This window comes from Coptis chinensis, chromosome 6 (assembly GCF_015680905.1).
Source record: "Coptis chinensis isolate HL-2020 chromosome 6, ASM1568090v1, whole genome shotgun sequence".
NCBI lineage: Eukaryota > Viridiplantae > Streptophyta > Magnoliopsida > Ranunculales > Ranunculaceae > Coptis > Coptis chinensis.
The window spans coordinates 31,346,019-31,366,534 of NC_141461.1; the positions used below are offsets into that span (position 1 = coordinate 31,346,019).

General features: G+C 35.3%; 1 protein-coding gene and 1 pseudogene across 2 annotated transcripts; one reads left to right on the forward strand and one right to left on the reverse strand.

Annotated features, from left to right (window-relative positions):
- Nucleotides 1-6,909: 6,909 nt before the first annotated feature.
- Nucleotides 6,910-16,860, forward strand: LOC147492581 (receptor-like cytosolic serine/threonine-protein kinase RBK1; annotated as a pseudogene). The gene is made up of 9 exons (XR_015198824.1): nt 6,910-7,145; nt 7,238-7,279; nt 7,358-7,807; nt 13,835-14,089; nt 15,095-15,249; nt 15,354-15,433; nt 15,508-15,643; nt 15,762-15,910; nt 16,445-16,860. The product of XR_015198824.1 is annotated as a receptor-like cytosolic serine/threonine-protein kinase RBK1 (transcript).
- Nucleotides 11,031-12,308, reverse strand: LOC147492582 (uncharacterized). Its single transcript, XM_086566223.1, has 2 exons — nt 11,434-12,308; nt 11,031-11,353 (listed from the first exon to the last, which is right to left on the reverse strand). Exons 1-2 carry the CDS (start codon nt 12,181-12,183, stop codon nt 11,135-11,137), a joined length of 969 nt encoding a protein of 322 aa, XP_086422349.1. The 5' UTR covers nt 12,184-12,308; the 3' UTR covers nt 11,031-11,134.
- Nucleotides 16,861-20,516: the final 3,656 nt, after the last annotated feature.

Below are 20,516 nucleotides of genomic sequence, written 5' to 3' on the forward strand. Positions count from 1 at the left end.
CTTATATAACAAAAACTTGTTAACCTATCTAGCAGCCATGAAGAACAACGAGCACTAGCCTAATAAAAAAAATAAGACTTTATTCCTTTGATCATCAAATCAAAGTCTAGAACTTATTATTCTCAATTTATTTTCCCACTTACTTCTTATAAATTATATTTTTATTCTCATCCAAGCCAAGTCTATAACTAAAGGTTTCCGTCCACACCATTAAAGCGAAATACATAGCAGAAATTTGTAACACAGAAACAAAAAAAACAACCTTTGTCTGAAAAATGACATTTGTAAAATGAAGAAAATATATAGGCCCGGCCCTAAAACCCGACCCTAAATCCCGGCCCTAAAGCCTTTAAAGAGTGCTTAGGGTAGGGTCAGGGCTTAAGATTTAGACTTGTGACCCGGCCCGACCCGACCCTATCTTCGACTTTTAGGGCGGGCCGACCTTTTTAATATCTAAAGGGCTTTTAAATGTTTAGGGCCGGCTAGCCCGACCCGGCCCATTGCCCACCCCTAGCTTACGTACTAATGTGTACAAATCACTTAGATTGATTGTTTCCATATCCTCAAATAATACACTACTCCCACTTGAAAAGATTTATCGCATGAGCGTATCCTACGAACGGGTGCCATTATATTTAATTATTCTAAAAAAATATGAGCAACTATGCATAGCTATGAGATATGAAAATTATATTAATTACTCATTTAAATTTTTTGCACCACTCTCTATAAAGAGGAAGCACCAAACCTTGATAAAACTCATCGACTTCTTTTTATTGTTAGGTTTAATAATTGAAGTTTGATTGAAGTTTTGTGAAAATGCCCAATGTGGCGAAGATAATATTGAAGCTACTTGGATAACAAGGCATTCCCAATCACAATAAAAGAATTATAATAAATACTATTTAAAATGAAAAATTATATTTGTCGAGACATTTATTCCCCCTACATATAATACAAATATGTTTTAGGATTATTAGTTCAATGCATTTGCATCAAGTTTCTGATTTTCCATTAATTATTCTTTGAGGTTAGTTTAATGTAGTACGTTGCATCCAGTTTCCAATTTCTCATTAATTATTCTTTTGAGGTTAGTTCAATGTAGTTGCATCAAGTTCCCGATTTCCCGTTAATTATTATTTGAGGTTAGTTCAGTACAATTGCATCCACTTTATGATTTCCCGTTAGTTATATATTATTCATTAAGGTTAATTCAATATAGTACGATGCATCCAGTTTTCGATATTTTGTTAATTAGTCTTTGAGATTAGTTCATTGCATTTACATTCAGGTTCCAATCTCACATTAATTACTCTTTGAGGTTAGTTCAATACATCTGCATCCAGTTTCTGATTTTCCGTTAATTGTTTTTTTAGGTTAGTTTGATAATTTATAATTTCTATACAGTTTGCATACATGTAAGAGTCTATTTTTATAAACTCACTTTCGTTTTGGGTTCCTAATTACTCGTAATTACTCATGTGAGAAGGCTAAAAAAGTGGACATTTATGCTTTGAGGTCAGTGCGATGCAGTTACATCCGATTTTCGATTTCTAGTTAACTATTTTTTGAAGTTATTTCAATGTATTTGCATCCAATTTATGATTTCCCGTTAGTTAATCTCTGATTTTAGTTTAATGTAGTTGCATCCAGTTTTTTGTTTTCCGTTAATTATTCTTTGAGGTTAGTTCAATGCAGTTGCATCCAATTTCTGATTTTATGTTAATTGTTCTTTGAGTTTAGTTCAATGCATTTGCATCAAGTTTCTGATTTTTCATTAATTATTTTTTGAGGTTAGTTCAATGCAGTTACATCAAATTCATAATTTATCGTTAATTATTCATTTAGGTTAGTTCAGTGCAGTTTCATCCATTTTTCAATGTTTCGTTAATTAGTCTTTGAGATTAGTTCATTGCATTTGGATCCAGTTTCCGATTTCCCATTAATAACTTTTTAAGGTTAGTTTAATACATCTGCATATAGTTTCTGATTATTTATGCTTTGAGGTTAGTTCGATACAATTATATCCGGTTTCTGATTTCTCGTTAACTATTCTTTGAGGTTATTTCAATGCATTTGCATTTAGTTTCCGATTTCCCACCAATTATTCTATGAGGTTAGTTTAATGCAGTTGCATTCGGTTTTTGATTTTATGTTACTTATTTTTTTAGTTAAGTTCAATGTATTTGCATCCAGTTTCTAGTTTCATATTAATTATTATTTGAGGTTTGTTTGATGTATTTGCATACCGTTTCCAATTTTCCGTTAAATATTTTTCAAAGAATTGCATCCAATTTCTAATTTTCCGTTAGTTATTCTCTGTCGTTAGTTTAATATAATTTGCATAAAGTTGCCAATTTCTCGTTAATTACTCTTTGAGCTATTTGAATCCAGTTTTCGATTTCCTAATAATTATCCAATGTGGTGTGTAATAGTAACTTCTACTGAGCCATCTGTAATGTCCTTGTAAATATGACATAAAAATATATATATATATGCTTAATTTACTATGTGGGATCATCGTATATTATCCAGTTTTCGATTTCCCGTTAATTATTCTTTAAATTATGCATGACTCACTATGTGAAATCTTCAAAGATTATCTACGAACGGGTGTTGTTATATTAATTATTTTGAAAAATATTCGCGAATATGCAGAACTATTAATAATATATTGATCACTCAACCAAATTTCTTATAACGTGAAAATCTCACTCTCCATTAAAAAAAAAAAAAAAAAAAGAACTCACCTTTGATGAAACCCTTCAACTTCATTTTGTTGTTTAATAATAGAAGTTTTATTGAAGTTTTGTGAGATTGCCTAATAAAGCGAAACTCATATATATTGAAGCTACTTGAATAGCAAGGAGTTCCCAATCATACGGAAATTAAAGAGATAAGATAAACACCATTTTAAATACAAAACTATACTTATTTAGACATTCCCACAACATATAACCCAAATATATTTTGAGATTAGTTCAATGCATTTGCATTCAGTTTCTGATTTTCCGTTATTTATATTTTGAGGTTAGTTCAATGCAGTTGCATCCAATTTCTAATTCCCGTTATTTATGTTTTTTAGATCAGTTCAATGCAGTTGCATCCAGCTTCTGATTTCTTGTTAATTATTCTTTTCGGTTAGTTCAATACATTTGCATCCAATTTCTAAATTCTAGTTAATTGTTCTTCGAGGTCAGTTCAATGCATTTGCATCAAGTTTTTGATTTTTCATTAATTATTCTGTGATATTAGTTTAATGCATTTGCATCCAGTTTTCGATTTCTCGTTTATTATTTGATAAAGTTGCATTTGCATCTAGTTTCCAATTTCCCGTTAATTATTGTTTGAGGCTAGTTCAATGAGTTTGCATCCAGTTTCTGATTTCCCGTTAATTATTTCTTGAGATTTTGCATCCAATTTATTTTTTGAGATTAGTTCAGTGCAGTTGCATCTGGTTTCTGATTTCCCATTAATTATTTTTTAAGATTAGTTTCACGCATTTGCATTATGTTTCCAATTTATAATTAATTTTTCTTTGAGGTTAGTTCAATGCAATTGCATCAAGTTTCCAATTTTTCGTTAATTTAATCTTTGAGGGTTAGCTCAATGCATTTGCATCCAGTTTTTGATTTTTTGACAATTATTTTTTGATGTTAGTTTGATATATTTGCATCCAAGTTTTGATTTTCTGTTTATTATTCTTTGAGGTTAGTTTAATGCAGTTGTATCCATAATCCAATTTTATATTAATTACTTTTTAAGATTACTTTAATGCTTGTATTTGCATCCAGTTCCCGATTTTCCGTTAAATATTATTTGAGGTTAGTTCGATGCATTTGCATCCATTTTTGGTTCCCTATTAATTGTTTTTTAATGTTAGTTTCATTCAGTATTATATATATTTTAAAATATTTGTCATTATTGTTTTGCCGTTTTTTTTTAAAAAAAATTTCTATTATATATTTCGTGATATTATTTTTTGTATAATTGTTTTTAACTATGTTTTGAGGCCGTGTTAAGGATATATTCGAACTAAGTCGGTGTTTTATCATAGATACTAAAATTGTATGATTTGTAATAGGAAATTAGTTTTTACAAATCACATATTTTTTAGCAATTTTTTTTTTATTTGATCAAATATATAAGAATTGGAACACTAAAAATGTTTGATTCGTAGTAATGGGAAATTACCTTTTACAAATCACCTATTTTTTAACAATTTTTTTATTTGAACAAATATATAAAAATTGAAAATATACTCAAACTCTCTAAATATAAGAATTAGAAATACGCTCAAATTCTCCAAAGAAGTTCTATGTACGTGGCATTGTAGATTATTAGAAAAGACTATATTTCATATTATAGTGCCACATTGGAGAGAGAAAATCCTCCTTTAAAGTTATCTGCTTTAGTATATAGATAGTAGATATATATTACAGAAACTAGAGCAACGATTCGATGGCACTACTTGCAGGGGATTTGGGGGCCTTAAGCAAAATCCAAATACTAATAGATGCGAAGAGTGTTTTTGTTGGAAAACGGCGAGGAAAACGTAGGATAAAGCGAGGGAAATGAAGGGTTTTAGAACTAATTTAATTTTATAATTTCCAATTTAAAATGTTATAAGCCGTTAAAATAATAGGCTGAAAAACAATAATGGGCTAAATTATATTGGGGGCCCTTGGATTGCAGGGCCCTAAGTAGTTGCTTATTTGGCTATAGGGTAGAGCCGGCCCTGACTACTTGTTAATGCATTTTCAGTTTTCCAATAGTATAGTACAAACGTACAACATATGTATACCCAATCGTTTAAACTGATACTACAGGCATATGGTAGGAATCTAAGGAAGAAAATATCGTTATATCGTTGATATTTTTGAAATATCACCGATATATATAGGTTGTTGAGGTATTTGATATGGATTTATTGTGATATATCATATGGATATATTGATATATTTTGTATCTCATATAGATTTGTATCTCATATAGATTGTTGACTTTAACTAATTTTTGACCGATTTTTATTAATATATTGACAATATTTCTAATATTTTTAAATATATAAACATACAAAACAAAATTTTAAACCGTCAATAAAAAAATATGTATCTTATGATATATCGATATATTTTATATATATCAGTTTTTGAGCGGTCGGATATATCACCCGATATCAAAATATTTGGCCTTGGTTAGGAGCAGGCAATTTTGTGCTGAAACTCTGAAAGTGTTGACAAATCAAACAAGAATTTATGGTTCTTCTCACTGATAGGACATTTCATTCTATAGATGGCAAGGGTGTGGGAACATAGATATGGGCCGAGACTGTCATCAGCCACATGAACAATTCAAGCTAACCCAACAAAGCATATGGTTGAAATTTGAATCACTCGGATGACAATTCGTCTTTAAATGATTTCATCTACCCAAATCAAATCAATTAATACGCTCTAGCCCATTGTAAGATTGCAATACACACTTAGACATGCAAATTTTTCTCTTTGTTAAAAAAGACTAAAGTTTTGTGTCACCGATATGATTGAGTTTAGTTGATCCAAAATCGGAATGCCCTCCATGAACCATACATGACTTACATACGGGTCCAAAATTGATTGAACGAAAATGTAAGGCTAGAATTTTCAATTGCATTCCAAGACCAGCTGATCATTGTCCCGTTAATAACATTTGCTAAATATCCAATGAATAGTTTCACAAAGGCATAAAGTGGGCCAGCAAACCAGCGCTAGTTCTATAATCTATTCTAGTTCTATGTTCATGTGCAGGTAGATAAGTACACAAAATCCCGCCACATTGCCGTCTTTGTTTTGGAGACTATGACACACTATAAACTATTCGACAGTTGCGTTTGTCAAAGCAAAATCTACGCCAAGACATCCACTTCTTTTCAACGTTTCTCCTCCTCTTTACATTTGAATTTTGAAGTACATGCAAAAGATTAGGAGCTACATTTCCGCACCTGATCACGTGACATTCATCTCCATCACGGCCTAACAAAATATCAAGGCTCTGTCAAATATGACAAAGCATATTTAACCAAGACTAGCCACTGTGCACGTGGTATCTATTTGGGCTTCACTGAGTTTGTTTGGTTTTGTTTTTTTTTGTTTTTTTTGTTTTTGTTTTTTTTATAAACATTAAATTACTATTTTACTTTTCAAAAAAATAAACAAAAAATCTGAAAATTATCAAATTGCTCCTGGGACATACACCAAAACACTGTTACTCAACTCCCACATTTTTCTATATATTAAAGATATAAGAAATATCAAATTCAATAATACAGTTGACATGCATTTTCTTTTGCATTATCTATTTATCTGAATGACCTTATTTTAGATCCATTTCCTAAGCTGCCACAAAGCCATAATCGTGATTATCAATCATTACCCCTTCCAGATTTTCTCAGGTTTAGTCCTAAAAATGGGTCAGTACATTTTAAGGTCTTCGGATTTTTGTTCAACATTTTTCACCTCAACTTAATTTTTTCAAGGTTGTTTGCATTACTATAAAACTATTTTGAACGGTTAATATCAAATCAAATACACGCACACCACATTCCACATTCGTGCATCGTTTTGACAAATATGGTGTATGAAATGTGTATCAGACTTAATCGACGTTATACTTCATAGTTCATATCAACGGGACCCAGGAAAAAATCTTAAGTTCGTTAGTTGTTCGTTGTATGGTGGGTAAATTAGAAAGCGTTAGTTACGGCAACTATCACGTAAAGCTACTAAATTAGCCCGATAAACTTTTCCAATTTTAACGGTTTAGATTGTATCTAAAAGCTGGGAATAAAACTAATTAAGGTTACTCAGTTCATTACGTGTGCTTGTATATAAGGATATAAATAGCTTTGTTTCCAATCATTCCAAAACTAGTTTTCGCCTGTTCACCGCTTTTAAGAATAACTACTTCGAAAGAAATGTCTTTTTTGAAGTATTCCCCTCAAAACATTCTCCTGTGCTTCTTCTTTACTCTTTTCTTCTTAAGGTGAGTGAAACAGTTTGATAAACCTCATAACTCCATTGATAATAACTGGTTCTGAATGAGAGAAGTTTACAGTGTTATACTCAATTTGAAAAACCCAAAGACCCCAATGACTTCTTCACAAGGTTAGCTGGATTTTATGAAAGGAGTATGTTCATATTGAGAGCTTTGTAGCATTATATGGAGAAAGAATAATTTTTTCTCATTGTTTTTGCAGAAAGTGAAATGCCAAAAGAGCCAAAAATGAGCTCAACAGAAGGTAACTTCTGCTTTCAGCTTTGTTCTGTTTCAGCTTGAAAATAGTGAAAAGCTTAAACTGTTAACTTTTTTTTTGCAGAAAAAGGAGAACCCCAAGAAAACCCAAGCTCAAAATCACAAGACGGTATAAAAAAACAAGAGTATACTGAAGAACAACATAGTTCACCCAGGGCTGTTTTGGAAATCCAAATTCTAAGCACAGACTCAGATAACAGCAGCAGCAGTAGTAGTTTTAGCTCATCTTCATCTTCAACTAGGGAACAACAACAAGCTTTGGTTTCAGAATCGCATAGACTACAATGGAAAAACTTGATTGATACTATAAAGAAGAAATCATTAAGAAGGTTTTCTACATTTTCTTTGTTAACAAGTTCTGATATTTCGAAAAGAAGTTTGAACAGAAAGTTTGCTAGAATTCGAAGTGCTGAAGATGGTATTGAGTTTAGTGGGGTGCCCATAGTGTCTAAACCTTCTTGGAGGAGCTTTGATTATGCAGAACTTGCTGCTGCTACTGATAATTTCAGTTCTGGTAAGAATTTTTACTTTCCTTTTTTCTCTGTTTTTTGGCATTTGAACTGATTGTTTGGCGACAGTTTAGTATTTTTGAGTTAGTCAAAATTTGTGTTTGATTCCGTTGTTCATTAGAATTGATGGGGCGCAAATGTAATTGCACAAAGTGCCGTGATTAATTGCGAGCCGAAAGCTGGAAAAGCGACATGATAGATAGATCATAGATGTCGTTTTAGTGTAGACAATTCGATTAATATCATTGTTGAGATTTCAGAGTAATCCAATTTTCACCAATATTTATTCGGTCTGGACTCTGGAGTATAGTTCAAAATCACGTTGCCCATTAAAATGCTGACACCCTTAATTTCACATTATATACTAATTATTCACACCACTACATCATAAACCCCCAAATATTGGCAGGTTACGTAATCTATCATACCAGTTTGTGCATTTGTGGTGTGGTCGTGGGGCCGCGTAATTAGCCTAATTACATGTTGTACTGCTCCTGTGTTGACAATACAAAACAGTCAATGACGTTTGTGACTTTTTGACCGACAAAGCATGGTCTGGGAACTTGATAATCGAGATGGGATGTTTCTTTTTTTCCGATAGTCGAGATGGGATGTTTCATGTCTAGTTATTTGGGGTTTTCAAAGAAAACGACTAGATTAGCATACTTTTCATCAACGCTATCTTTCATAGAGAGACCCACACAACCTGATCTCTTAGCATGGGCCGTTTTAACTTTTTTGGTAGGTATGAGTTTGACATTTCCATGTCATAGAAATTATGGGCCAAAAAGTTTGTATGATTGGTATCCCACCAACAAAGAAGTTGAAGGCCCAAATCTCTACTAATATAATGAGCGACGCCAAAAACACAAAGCCAGCTGAACATGTTTTCTCTCTTAAAAAGTTAGCCAAATGAAACTGCTCGGAGTGATGGCTCAAGTGACAGCTAACCCGAGCTGTCAGTAACTTTGACATGGGAAATTACAATTTTGTCCTAGCTTCAAAACAAAAATCCAATATTATCAGACCCAGTCCGGGCACTAACCCGATAAAGATATTGGGTCAGTGGGTCATTGGTCTAACCAGTGGATTAGTGCATAACAATTATAATGTATATCTAGTTATTTTTTTTATTGAAAACTCACTATAGTGTGGTGAGAACTAGGTCTCTTTGTTATTTTTGAGAACCCAAGTTTAAACCAACCCTACATAACCCATTTGAGTTTTGAAAAGAAATCTAATTGAATGTGTTAATTATCAAATACTAATAAATTAAGATAAATACAAAATAAATCATATTCCTAACACAAATAGTGAAGTTTGGCATGTGCTATGTGTCTTTAAAAGTTATTCTAGGTTCGAATCCCCATCCAGCAAAATTAAATTTATCCAACTATTAAAATATGTGAATCTAACCTATAACCAAACCCGCTGGGTCAATCCAACGGGCCGGGTCTGATAATCAGTAACGGGTATTATTATAGGGATTTTCAAGTTATTATATTTAAAGACCAAAATATCACCGATATATCCGATATATTGTCGATATATATTGGTATTTTAGTACACTGATATCGATATTTTTGATATATATCTACCGAATATAGAATTTTTTTTTGATATATATCGGAATTTTTGATATAAAACTTTATATCACTGATATAATTGATATATCCAATATTTACGATATATATCGGTTGATTTTTTGACCATTTTTTAATATAAATCCGATATTTTTGATATTATATTTTCGATATATATGATATTTTTGATATTTTAAATAGTTTGGACTAGTCACCAAAAAAATTAGATATATTTGATATATCCGATATACATCGGTTTTTGGGTATACGATATATTCATCGATATCGATATTTTGGGCCTTGATTATATTGATAAAAAAAGTTAGCTGGTTTGTCAGTCTATCATTCTATCTAGCCATTCCAAAAATCACAATTTGAATCCATGTAATTTTTCCCATGAAAGCAATCCTACATTTTTGACCCCGCGGAACTCCCATCAACTCAGCCAGAAGCCCGCCCAGAACAAGTAAAACAGAACCTTTCTTCCCAAAGAAGTATATCAGAAACCCTGCCAGGATTTTGCATTACAAAAACTTTAAATTGAGGCACAATACACGGATTTTACTGTGATTTTTTTTTTGAGTAGCAAAAATACGTTCATAATCCACTTCTTGAAAAGAATCAAGCGTGTGACGGTTCTAGACTGCATGAAGGTTGTTACGTTGTTTCTTCAAGTGATTAACTTGGATGTCAGTAAATATATCATATATGTATATCCTAATTCTTGAGGAGATCACTCTATTGGTCTCAGATCGATCAATCACTTTCTGATGTAGTTGAGACTCGAACTGTTAGGCCTCTAGAAAGGATTTGATAAATATTGGTAAAAGTTACTGAACGTTGGGCCATCTTAATTTGAGTACGACTAGGGTGCACATTTTTTTTTCCTTCAAGTAAACACTATAAAAAGGCCAAGCGAAAGGCGTAATAGAGGCAAAGTATACGTTCTAAATTATTTGTCCAAATTAAACTACAAGAAGTCATGAATGCCGATGGGAGCAATTACTCAACATAAACTTAAATAGGGGCCATTATATATAGGATAATAGGAATATAAGGCATAATAGACTTCACGTTGAACTTACATATATTAGTGTTCTAAGAGCATCTTTATGAGTGATATCAACCTAGCATTAAACATTAAATTTTCAACAATTTGGTGTTTTTTCAACTTCAGGAGAGTCACATGTTGATGAAAACACCAAACCAAACACTAAATCGGCCAATATTTGGTTCCAGGTTTGATGCTGTATCAAATCACTCACGCGGTTTTGGCAAAACTGCGCGGTTTTTCCAACACCGCATGGGCTTGGGCTGCTAAATGGGCTTCTATGGCGTGGTTTTGCCAAAACCGCGTGGACTTGGGCTTCTATAGGCGCGGTTTTGCCAACACCGCATGTGTTTTTTCTGAAAATTAGAACTGTGGTGCATAGAACTTGAAAAATTATGAATTGTGCATAGAAATTAAGAAATTAATAATTGTGCAATTGAAGAAATTAAGAATTGTGATTCAAAATCGAAAAAATTAAAGAAATTAAAAACCTATGATTATGATTATGATTATGCAGTCTAAAATCTATAATATCAAAAATGATCCAAAACCTATCATATTACATGAAATTTATTTAGCTCTCTTCTTACGCCTTTTACCACTCGATCCCTCTCTTCTCTCTATTTGGATATTCCTAAGCTGCTTCTCGAAGTTCCTAACCTGAGAATCAAGATCTTCTCTGTCTGTACAAATGTTAACTACGTTACCTCAGCCTGAAGTTTCTCATATCCCTGATATTGTTGCATGTACACCTGTTGAATATCCTCATACGCTTTTCGAGTCTCGTCATACGCACGCTGAGATTGCTGATATGTCTGAGAATATGCTTTTTCTCTTTCTTGGCTATAATGATACACGGTAGTCCTCATCCCATCAAACATACAAATCTGGTTCTCATATCTTTCCCGAATCTCAGCCTGAAAATCCAAGAAAATACATTATGAGTACATATTATATATATATATATGAATAAGAAAAATAAAATAACTAAATTCACCGTGGTATACTGATCAATCTGTGGCTCTAACTCATGGCAACGAGAACGAGGCACCTCAGGAATGGAAATGTAAGTAGCCTCCCCATCAGGTCCACACACGGCAAACATCTGAGGATTATTGGCGGACACAGGAACTGGATGATATGCATTCAGAGGTTGTGGGTTGTAAACAGGCTGTGGCGGATGAGAAATACGTAGCTCACGTCTCATCCCTTCCAGGCCCACAAATTCGAAGTTGCTAGCCCGACCAACATGGGGCAACAACGGACCCATGGAGACACGGTTCCACCATCTATAATACTGATCAGCAGTCTGCTCAACAACAAAAGAAGACGCATCTGGCCAAGGACCACCACTGGCATGAACTTCATGAACTTGAATTCTACCCCACGACTTTGCATCACTAACATTTGGCATGAGAGCATATGGAACTCCATAACGTCTAGTTATCTGCCTCCAACATCTCTCGCCACAGTACCAAACCATACAATCATGTGCGGCAAAAACAACTCTGTGACGTGACAACACACAAGCATGCTGCACAACTGGATCGTTAAAGGCAGTAGTCAAACACCAAGGTCTCCACTCAATAGATGACAATGATCTAATATCAATCTGAGCACGAGCCATACATACATTATTTCTAATCTGCCCCCTGTTACGAGTCAAGTGAGGCCCTAACCAACTACCAAATCTAGGGCGAGTATCAGCAATTATGTCTATGTTAGGACAGAGTTCGAAAATACTCATAAAACCAAATCTCTAAGTCATGTGAATCCTGCAATCTGAGGACTTCTACTTCCGAATGTCTGTGAAGCTTTATCTAACGCCACTATCAATGTGGCATATACTGAGCTACCTAGGTCATAATCTCTCATAGCATGCAAATCAGATACATAAGCATAATATCCCAGTCGTATTGTAGAATGACCATTGGAAAACAGAACATGCCCAATAAAAAACGTCAAAAAAACCCTAACATATACATCAGCACCCTCACTACCAGGTAGAACAGTCAAAGCTAATTCTGCTCGTGTATCAGGATCTAAGAGGGGTTCCATACATGCAGTCTTAATATGAGATAGTTTAATACCAGAAAAATCATAAACATCTGCATCCAAGCGAGGAAAACTCATAAGCATACTATCCATATTCTCATAATTTGTATGAAAAAGTATCGGTTGGCCTATACCGATACTCAACCCAGAAATCATAGTGAAGTCTAGTGGTGTGAACTCTAACTCCGCACAAGAAAAATGAAATGTATGAGTTCTACTCCACCATCTTTCTACTAAAGCTATGACCACTGCCCAATCAGCCTTCTCATAATCCACATTAACCAAAAAACCCAAAAGTGTATACAAAATATTATCTCTAATATGTACAAACTCATCCAAACTCTTAATAACCTTCCACCACTCTCTAACACTATGTAAAACCGATATAACTCGGTAGTCAATAACATGCTGATATTATGAAAAAAAAATAATGTGTATAAGATAAATAATTAATTTGTCCAACTCAACTAATTAATGCATAATATTCAAAATATTTAACCAAAACTAAATAATTACCTGAGTATTAGCCACTACACTTGACACGTGTTTTGTATCACGTGTAGAAGACACAACTTTCATATCAAGTGCTTCACCGGGTGCAAATTGCCAATCAAAGTCGTTCATCTGATACTCCAGTACATATGGATGTCTATCAGTCGGCGCGACATCCTCGAGTTCTTCTCCCCAACCGTATTCTACTTTCTCGGGTTCTTCTCCCTCATTGCCAATGTCGTTTGTGTACTGCCAATCATCACCGTCGAAAGGCTCAAAAGAATCCATATAAAATTTCAAGAGTTTAGGTAGGTTTTTGTTTTTTTTTAACTAGGAGAGAGTTTATAATTGAGAGAAGAGTTGAAAGTGATTGAACCGCGCAGCTTTGGTCTTGATTATATAGAAGTAGTATGCGGTGTTCTGAACACCGCGTCAGCTTGGGCCTGTCAGTTGGGCTTTAGTGGTGCGATGTTGGAAAAACCGCGTGGGCTATATGGCGCAGTTTATCCAAAACCACGTAGTTTGATGTCGAAAATTTGATGTTGCTTCTAAAGTTGCTTGGTGTTTTTTTGGTTCAAAATTTTGATATTTTTTTGGTAGTTCTCCTAAAGATGCTCTAACTTCTATAATATCTCTTTTTTATTTTCCTGGAAGGTTAGTGGGAGATCTTTACTAAAAATCTGAAAATGATAAGTACAAAGGGGAAAAACATTTAGATGGGCAGATGCAATTATTCAAGTTTGTAATCCAATGTTTTGAAACCATTAGTATTCTACTTGAGACTCCTGCCTTCACATGCACATTTTTAAAATTAATCCCCAACATCATTTTGTTTTTGTTAATATTTGTAGAGAATTTGATTGGAAAAGGAGGGCATGCAGAAGTGTATAAAGGGTGCCTCTCTGATGGCCAGCTCGTAGCGGTGAAGAGACTCATGAGGAAACAAAATGAGGAGGAAAGGACTGGAGATTTCTTGTCTGAACTTGGAATTATTGCCCACATTGACCACCCAAATGCAGCGCATTTGCTTGGATTTGGCGTGGAAGGTGGTTTGCACCTCGTGCTTCAATTTTCTCCACATGGAAGCCTCGCTTCATTACTTCATGGTGCTCTATCTCTCTTCTTCCCTTCTAAGGCTTGTCTTGGTATTAAGTATTACATATAAACATGTGGATGAGTTAGACATAATGGGTTGGGGTGGTCTAGTTGGTTCTTGCTAAATACTTAGTGGTAGAATGGATGGGTACTTCATCAAAAAATGTGCAGGTACCCAGTAGCCGTAAAACTTTGTTCAAATTTACCTGTCATTCATAGATGAGTGTTTTTAATAATGACACAGCGAGGTTCCCTTAAACCACTATATATAAAATCAGTAACAGAAAACCAGTCATTCATTTTGCCTATTTTCCACCTTTTTTCAGCTATGCAACTTAAGTCAGTTGAGTTTACTTCTGAGATCTAGAAAACATTCTAGAGTCAGTTAGTGTAACTGATAACCAACCTGTCTCCTATATATAAAAAAAAAACTGATAACCGACCTGAAGAAGCAGGATCGAGCAGTTGAACTATACGTACAAGTCCTAATTTCACTTTTGTCTGGTTATTTTATAACTTACTTGTGATTCTTTCGGGGGCCTAATGTATCTGACATAGTGCTTATATCAAAGGACTTGATACACTCGGTAGGGTATAGATACACTGATTCCTCTCCTGCATCCAAAATCTTAAACCAGATGTGTAATTGGCTTGAATAAGTTTGATATAGTTACCCTCCTTTAGGATGTAGTTATGCTTAATGAGACTGTAGGTCTTCCCAAGTGAATTTTAATAATCGACTGCAACGCTCTTTTAGTTAATAAAGTTCCTGGTTGTATACCTATTGCAAGATTGTGTTGCGAAAATATGGTTTTAAACAAGATGAAATTAAACATGCTTGATTACTTGATAGACCTCAATAAAAAAAAAGCTATTGGTCTGTCCTTTATAGTACCCACAGACCAATTCAAAGGCTTAAGCTTTCTAGCTTAAACAGTTTCTGTGAGTGGCCAGTCTAGCGTTTAAGAGACTGGAACTTTTTTTTTATGGATAAAAGAAGTATAAATGTTTTTCAGGTACAGAGGGGTGTCTTGAGTGGGGAGTGAGATACAGGGTAGCACTGGGGATAGCAGAAGGGTTAAACTATCTCCATAAAGGTTGTCACAGACGCATAATTCATCGAGATATGAAAGCCTCCAATATATTACTGACGAAAGACTATGAACCTCAGGTACTGCCATCACATGTTAATTATGCACATGGTGCTCCAATATTCACTCCTGTTGTTGTTCTCATCAACTAGACACGTCATGATTATCAGTATTTCTTGTGCAGATTTCAGATTTCGGACTTGCAAAGTGGCTTCCAGACCAGTGGGCTCACCACATTGTGTTTCCCATAGAAGGAACATTTGGGTAAGACTGTAAGTTAACCATATTGTGGAGGTTGTAAATGTAAGGACTGCCCGAATTAACACATTGTTTCTTAGGTATTTGGCGCCAGAATACTTCATGCACGGGATAATTGATGAGAAAACCGATGTCTTTGCCTTTGGGGTGTTACTATTGGAGCTCATCACAGGTCGACGTGCTGTTGATTCTAACCGCCTCAGCCTCGTACTTTGGGTATGGTTCACCCAAATACATAATCTCGTCGACATGTTTTATTTATTTATTGAGGCATTGATTTACCTTAGTTTCGCTAGGTTATATGTTGCAATCAACTAAACTGATTGACTTTTAGGCAAAGCCACTACTGGAGACCAGTGATATGAAAGAATTAGTTGATCCTCGTCTTGGAGATGCTTACAACCTCGTCGAGATAAAAATGTGACATCGACAGCTTCAATGTGCATTCATCACTTATCCACCAGGCGACCACACATGAGTCTGGTAAGCATTGTTACTTTTTTTCCTCTATAATGTGTTGGGTCACTTATCCATGTACTTATTGAATTAAACCATATATATATATATATATATATATATATATATATATATATATATCTGCGATAACAGATTGAATTAAAAATGATAGTTGAGCACACCAGGTGGCAGTTGTTCAATGAGCTGCTGTGGGAGCAGTTCAGTTTCTTGGTATCGGACAACAGATTTAAAAACTTGTTGAGATGACAACCTCATGAGATACAAGATTTCATAGTAGAAGGAAAAAATCTCTTCACATATATTAAAACTTTTAGGCTTGACTCAAGAGTATATCTTGATCTATTGGCAGCAAAGGTCTCTTTTGGGGAACTTGACATTATTGATTGTTGCCTATAATAGCAGTATCAACAGACAATAACATCGCACTTACTGGTCCAAACTTCTGTTGTTGGATAATTGTATCCTGTTCTTCCTCTTATTCTGGCATACAATGCACATATTCCAAGATATTAAAGTTAATAGGTTCTTTGTTGTTTGTAGGTTTTACAACTTTTGAGGGGTAACGAGAATGAGTCACCAGAAGTGATGAGAAGAGAGCAAAAGCTTCATGTTGGAAGAGCACTTCTTTTGGATGCTTGTGACTTGGAGGATTACACTTGTTCCAGTTACCTCAATGATCTCAGTCGTCACAGGCAACTTGCACTAGAGTAGTGTTTGTTAAATCATATATTTTCTTTTCTTTTATTTTCTTTCCCTTCCAAGTTTAAGTGTGGAATTTCATAGGGTCCTACACTGCACGGAGAGAAATCATCTTTTCTAGCTGCGTCATTTTAAATGTAAATTTTCCAACTGCAAGACCGGCGTTGGATTGTTATTGGAGTCAAATTTTCTCGATTTGACTCATTGTACAAGCAATGTCTTGGTTACATAGTATATGAAATGATGATAGTTGCCTACTTTTAAGTCATTGTGCTGTCACAGGGGTTAGGAAACCTTTCCAGTAAAGAAGGAATGATGTGGAAGCACTGAAACATGCGGATTCAATTTCTTCAACATAAAATAAACAAGACTTTGAAGTTGAATGAATCTGGCCTTTGGTGTTTGGTAAAACTAAATTCAAGGATTTTGTGGATTACCTAGGGCGACATAAATAAAGTTGCACTTTGCTAGTAAGACCAACGGTTAACTAGCAAAGTTTTTTTTTTTTTTTTTTGTAATCAGTATATTATATATAGAGATTAAGAAGCAAAATTTACATAAAATCTTTTCCTATCCAGAATGTTCCCAAGCCATGATGGTGGGTAAGTAATCTTTTGTAGTAATAGGTAAAGATCGCCCCCGTTTGGCTAAGGTATGGGCAACATAGTTTCTTGTACGGCTAACCCATTTAATACAGACACAGTCTAGAGTAGGTAATATGTACAAAGCATCCGTCAGTATTATCTAGGAAGTCCAGGATATATTTCCTGTTGTCTTCATTTGTAAAAAGTTGCTAGCTGATGTACCAGTCTCCACCTCTAGTCTTTTGCAGTTGAACTGCCTGCACCACTTGATTCCATGTAGTATTTGCTTTCTGCCTCTTCTGCTGTTCCATTTTCATCTCCACTATGTTATGATCCTGCAGCAATAAATTTGCCATTAGAATCTCTCAATATGTATCCGTAGACTGATATTGTACCCTGCAGGTAACAAGCATCAGTATTAAGTTTAAGAAATCCAGCTTGTGGAGGTGTCCAATGTGCTTTGATGTATTGTGGAAGAGCTGCCTCAAGAAGTTCCTGATTCACAGGTTCTTGAAAGAATTTTTGACTAAGTGTGAGGGAGTAATATACACTTACAATAAATATTAAGCACGTGTCCAGCACAACAAGACGACCACACTCATCCAAACGTCTAAGTCGCTTATGATCAGCTCATACAAGGCAAGCAATCTCATCAGCACCAGAACGCTCTGCTCCCAGAACGCCCATGTCCAGAACGATAGGCGTCCAGAACACTCACATTAGCCAGCAGCACAACGGCTAGTAACGTATGACCTGACTGTCACTTTAAAGACCGGAGCTTCAGATATGCACACCATTACTCCCCCACAGGATGCCTTCATGGCTCATTAAATGTCATCAAGTATAGAACTTGACCTGACGCAGGAGAGAAAGAAGTGCGGGCATCTTTGTCTATATAAAGAAGAGGAGGAACTACGTCCGACCTGATTCAAGTTCCCCCTCCCCCCAGAGAGAGAATTTGATACATAGGCAGCTCGTCCGCATTTAACTTCGGTCAAACCCAATCAACTAATCCATTACCCCCAAATTACCTACTCCAGTAAGGTTAGACGAAACATAACCTTTATATTGGAGCCGTCTGAGGATTGAATTACTTGAAAATTCACCTACTTAAAATTTCCATTTCTCCTAACCATCTTCCTAGAATCACTAATTTTCAATCCCACGAAGCATGGAAAGCCTCCAAGATCAACTGAAGATTATGGCTACCCAAATGGAAGCCATGAACAGTAGCATCACCCAGCTCCGACAGGAGAACGCCGCTCTCAAAATCCAGGGCGAGTCCCAGAACCCGAACGGAGTTATTGCTGAGGACGGGATCAATGAAGTCAACCAGCAAATCAACAGCCTTTCCCAGCGGATCAAACATAGCACTGGGAAAAAGGACGCCACTCAGGTCGTCCAAAAGATGCTGAAGACATACCGTACCTTCTTGGGACGTTTCAAGACAGAGCTACTATCCATGGAGAGTGGCCTCAAGGAGTCGTTCGCCACAGTGGCCTTCACCAATGCGATCAGAAAAAACACTGATCTGTCCAGGTCGCTCATGAAAGAGCACCCTGAAACACTGGCAGAACTGTACGCACGCGTGGAGAAGTACATCAAGCTTGCTGATGGCCTCGAGAAAGAAAAGTTGGAGGTAGCAGGCGAGGTCCCTGCGAATCTCAGATAACGCCCCATCTTCTAAGAAGCGACTCAGGCAACAGGGTCCGCTGACTAGCACCTGAACCTAAACCAAAAGAGAGTTCGCTGTGCTTACAAGATCTCCAAGTTACATATTGGAGAAAATAAAAAACACGGCCTATTATTGACCTGAGGTAAAACGGCCAGAGGACACACCAGGGAAGCCCTACTGCGCTTTCTATAAAGCAAAATGCCATGAGACCAATGAATGCCGGGGGTTTAGGCACTACCTTCAAGACCTCATCGAGGCAGGGAATATCAAGCACCATACTGATATACCCGATGTCAATTTGCATCACAAACTCATGGCTCGCAGATAGCGAAGCCGAACTCCACTGCGCCTAATCAACAGAACTAGCTTTAATGCACGAGGACGTTCAAATGAGTGATCGCGTCATGAGCGTAGCCAGCACTCCTCTGACAGAGACAACAACAGAACTATCAACATGATCACCTTCCAGGATGACTCTGTCACGTCCTCTAGGGAGAAAAGGAGACGAGTAGGTGATAATCGTAAAATAGGTGTTTTACTACTTAAACTTAACTGATTATGCTAGGAATAAGTAAAAGCATGAATTTACTCTAGATCAAAGTTCTACTCTCAATTATCTTATAATAACGGGAGTCAGAATTCCTTCCACTCCTAATTTCGTAGACATAATAATTTCTCTAAATTAATAATCTTACAATATCCGTGAGAGCAATGATTTAATAAAACTAATATATAGAAATAACTAATTAAGATGTTCTAAACTTAAACTATGGCAACTTTTATAATAAGGTGTGAATGAGAAGAGAGGTACTAGGGGGATTTGATTCTACCTTGATTTAAACTTAATAAGTTAGCATAGATTTGTTGTAATCCTAATCTTTATGTTTTCACATAAAGGTTGGGTCTTTTTAATCCTTAATTATTCATGGCAATCTCGACCAATTAATAATTAGAATGTGAGGCAATTTAAACCCATTCTCATGGTGAATTAACTACCTTCTAGAGTGGAATAGTTTTATACAACTTATTCTATACTAACACATCAAGTCTTCATCAAAACTTAATCAAACCCCTCTAATGGAGGTTTAGTTAAGATTCATTAGACTATCATCAATATAAAAATAAGAATAAAAATAAGACATAATTGAAACAATATAAATAACTTGGCTTTATTAATGGTGATTAGGCTAATAAAATAATGACTAGGGTTTGACTAAAGAAGAAAACTACTTTATTATCTAATTTATTAACTAAGAAGAGCTATATGAATTACAAACTAAGTACTAGAGAGTTATGCCTTAGTCCTCTTTATATAGGAGAGAGTTAGGTTTACAATTTCGTGCATGGGCTTTGGACCCATGTTTTGGGCCATTAAATCAAGCCCAAAACCTAATTACTTAAGTCCAAAAAGGATTTCTCTGCTGGAAATTACTGCAATAGTCTTTTTGTCTACTTTTACTCCTATAATTGGATCAAGGCCTATATAGTTAGAAATCTTTTTCCGAGCTGGTCGTTTTGATATATAATAGGCCCAATTATGAGGTCTAGGTCTAAAGATACGACCTACAGAAGTGTTGTTGACTTTTATACTCTATTTCTGCCCGTGTTGACTTTGACTTTCCAGCTTTGATCGGGCTTTAAAAATGTTGTTTCT

Bases quoted from the DNA above. Each gene is read 5' to 3' on its own strand.
- LOC147492582 (XM_086566223.1), bottom strand. From the start codon at position 12,183: ATGAGTATTTTCGAACTCTGTCCTAACATAGACATAATTGCTGATACT. The intron at 11,354-11,433 runs GTGAATTTAGTT...TTGGATTTTCAG, and splicing joins AGATTGATCAGTATACCACG to GCTGAGATTCGGGAAAGATA.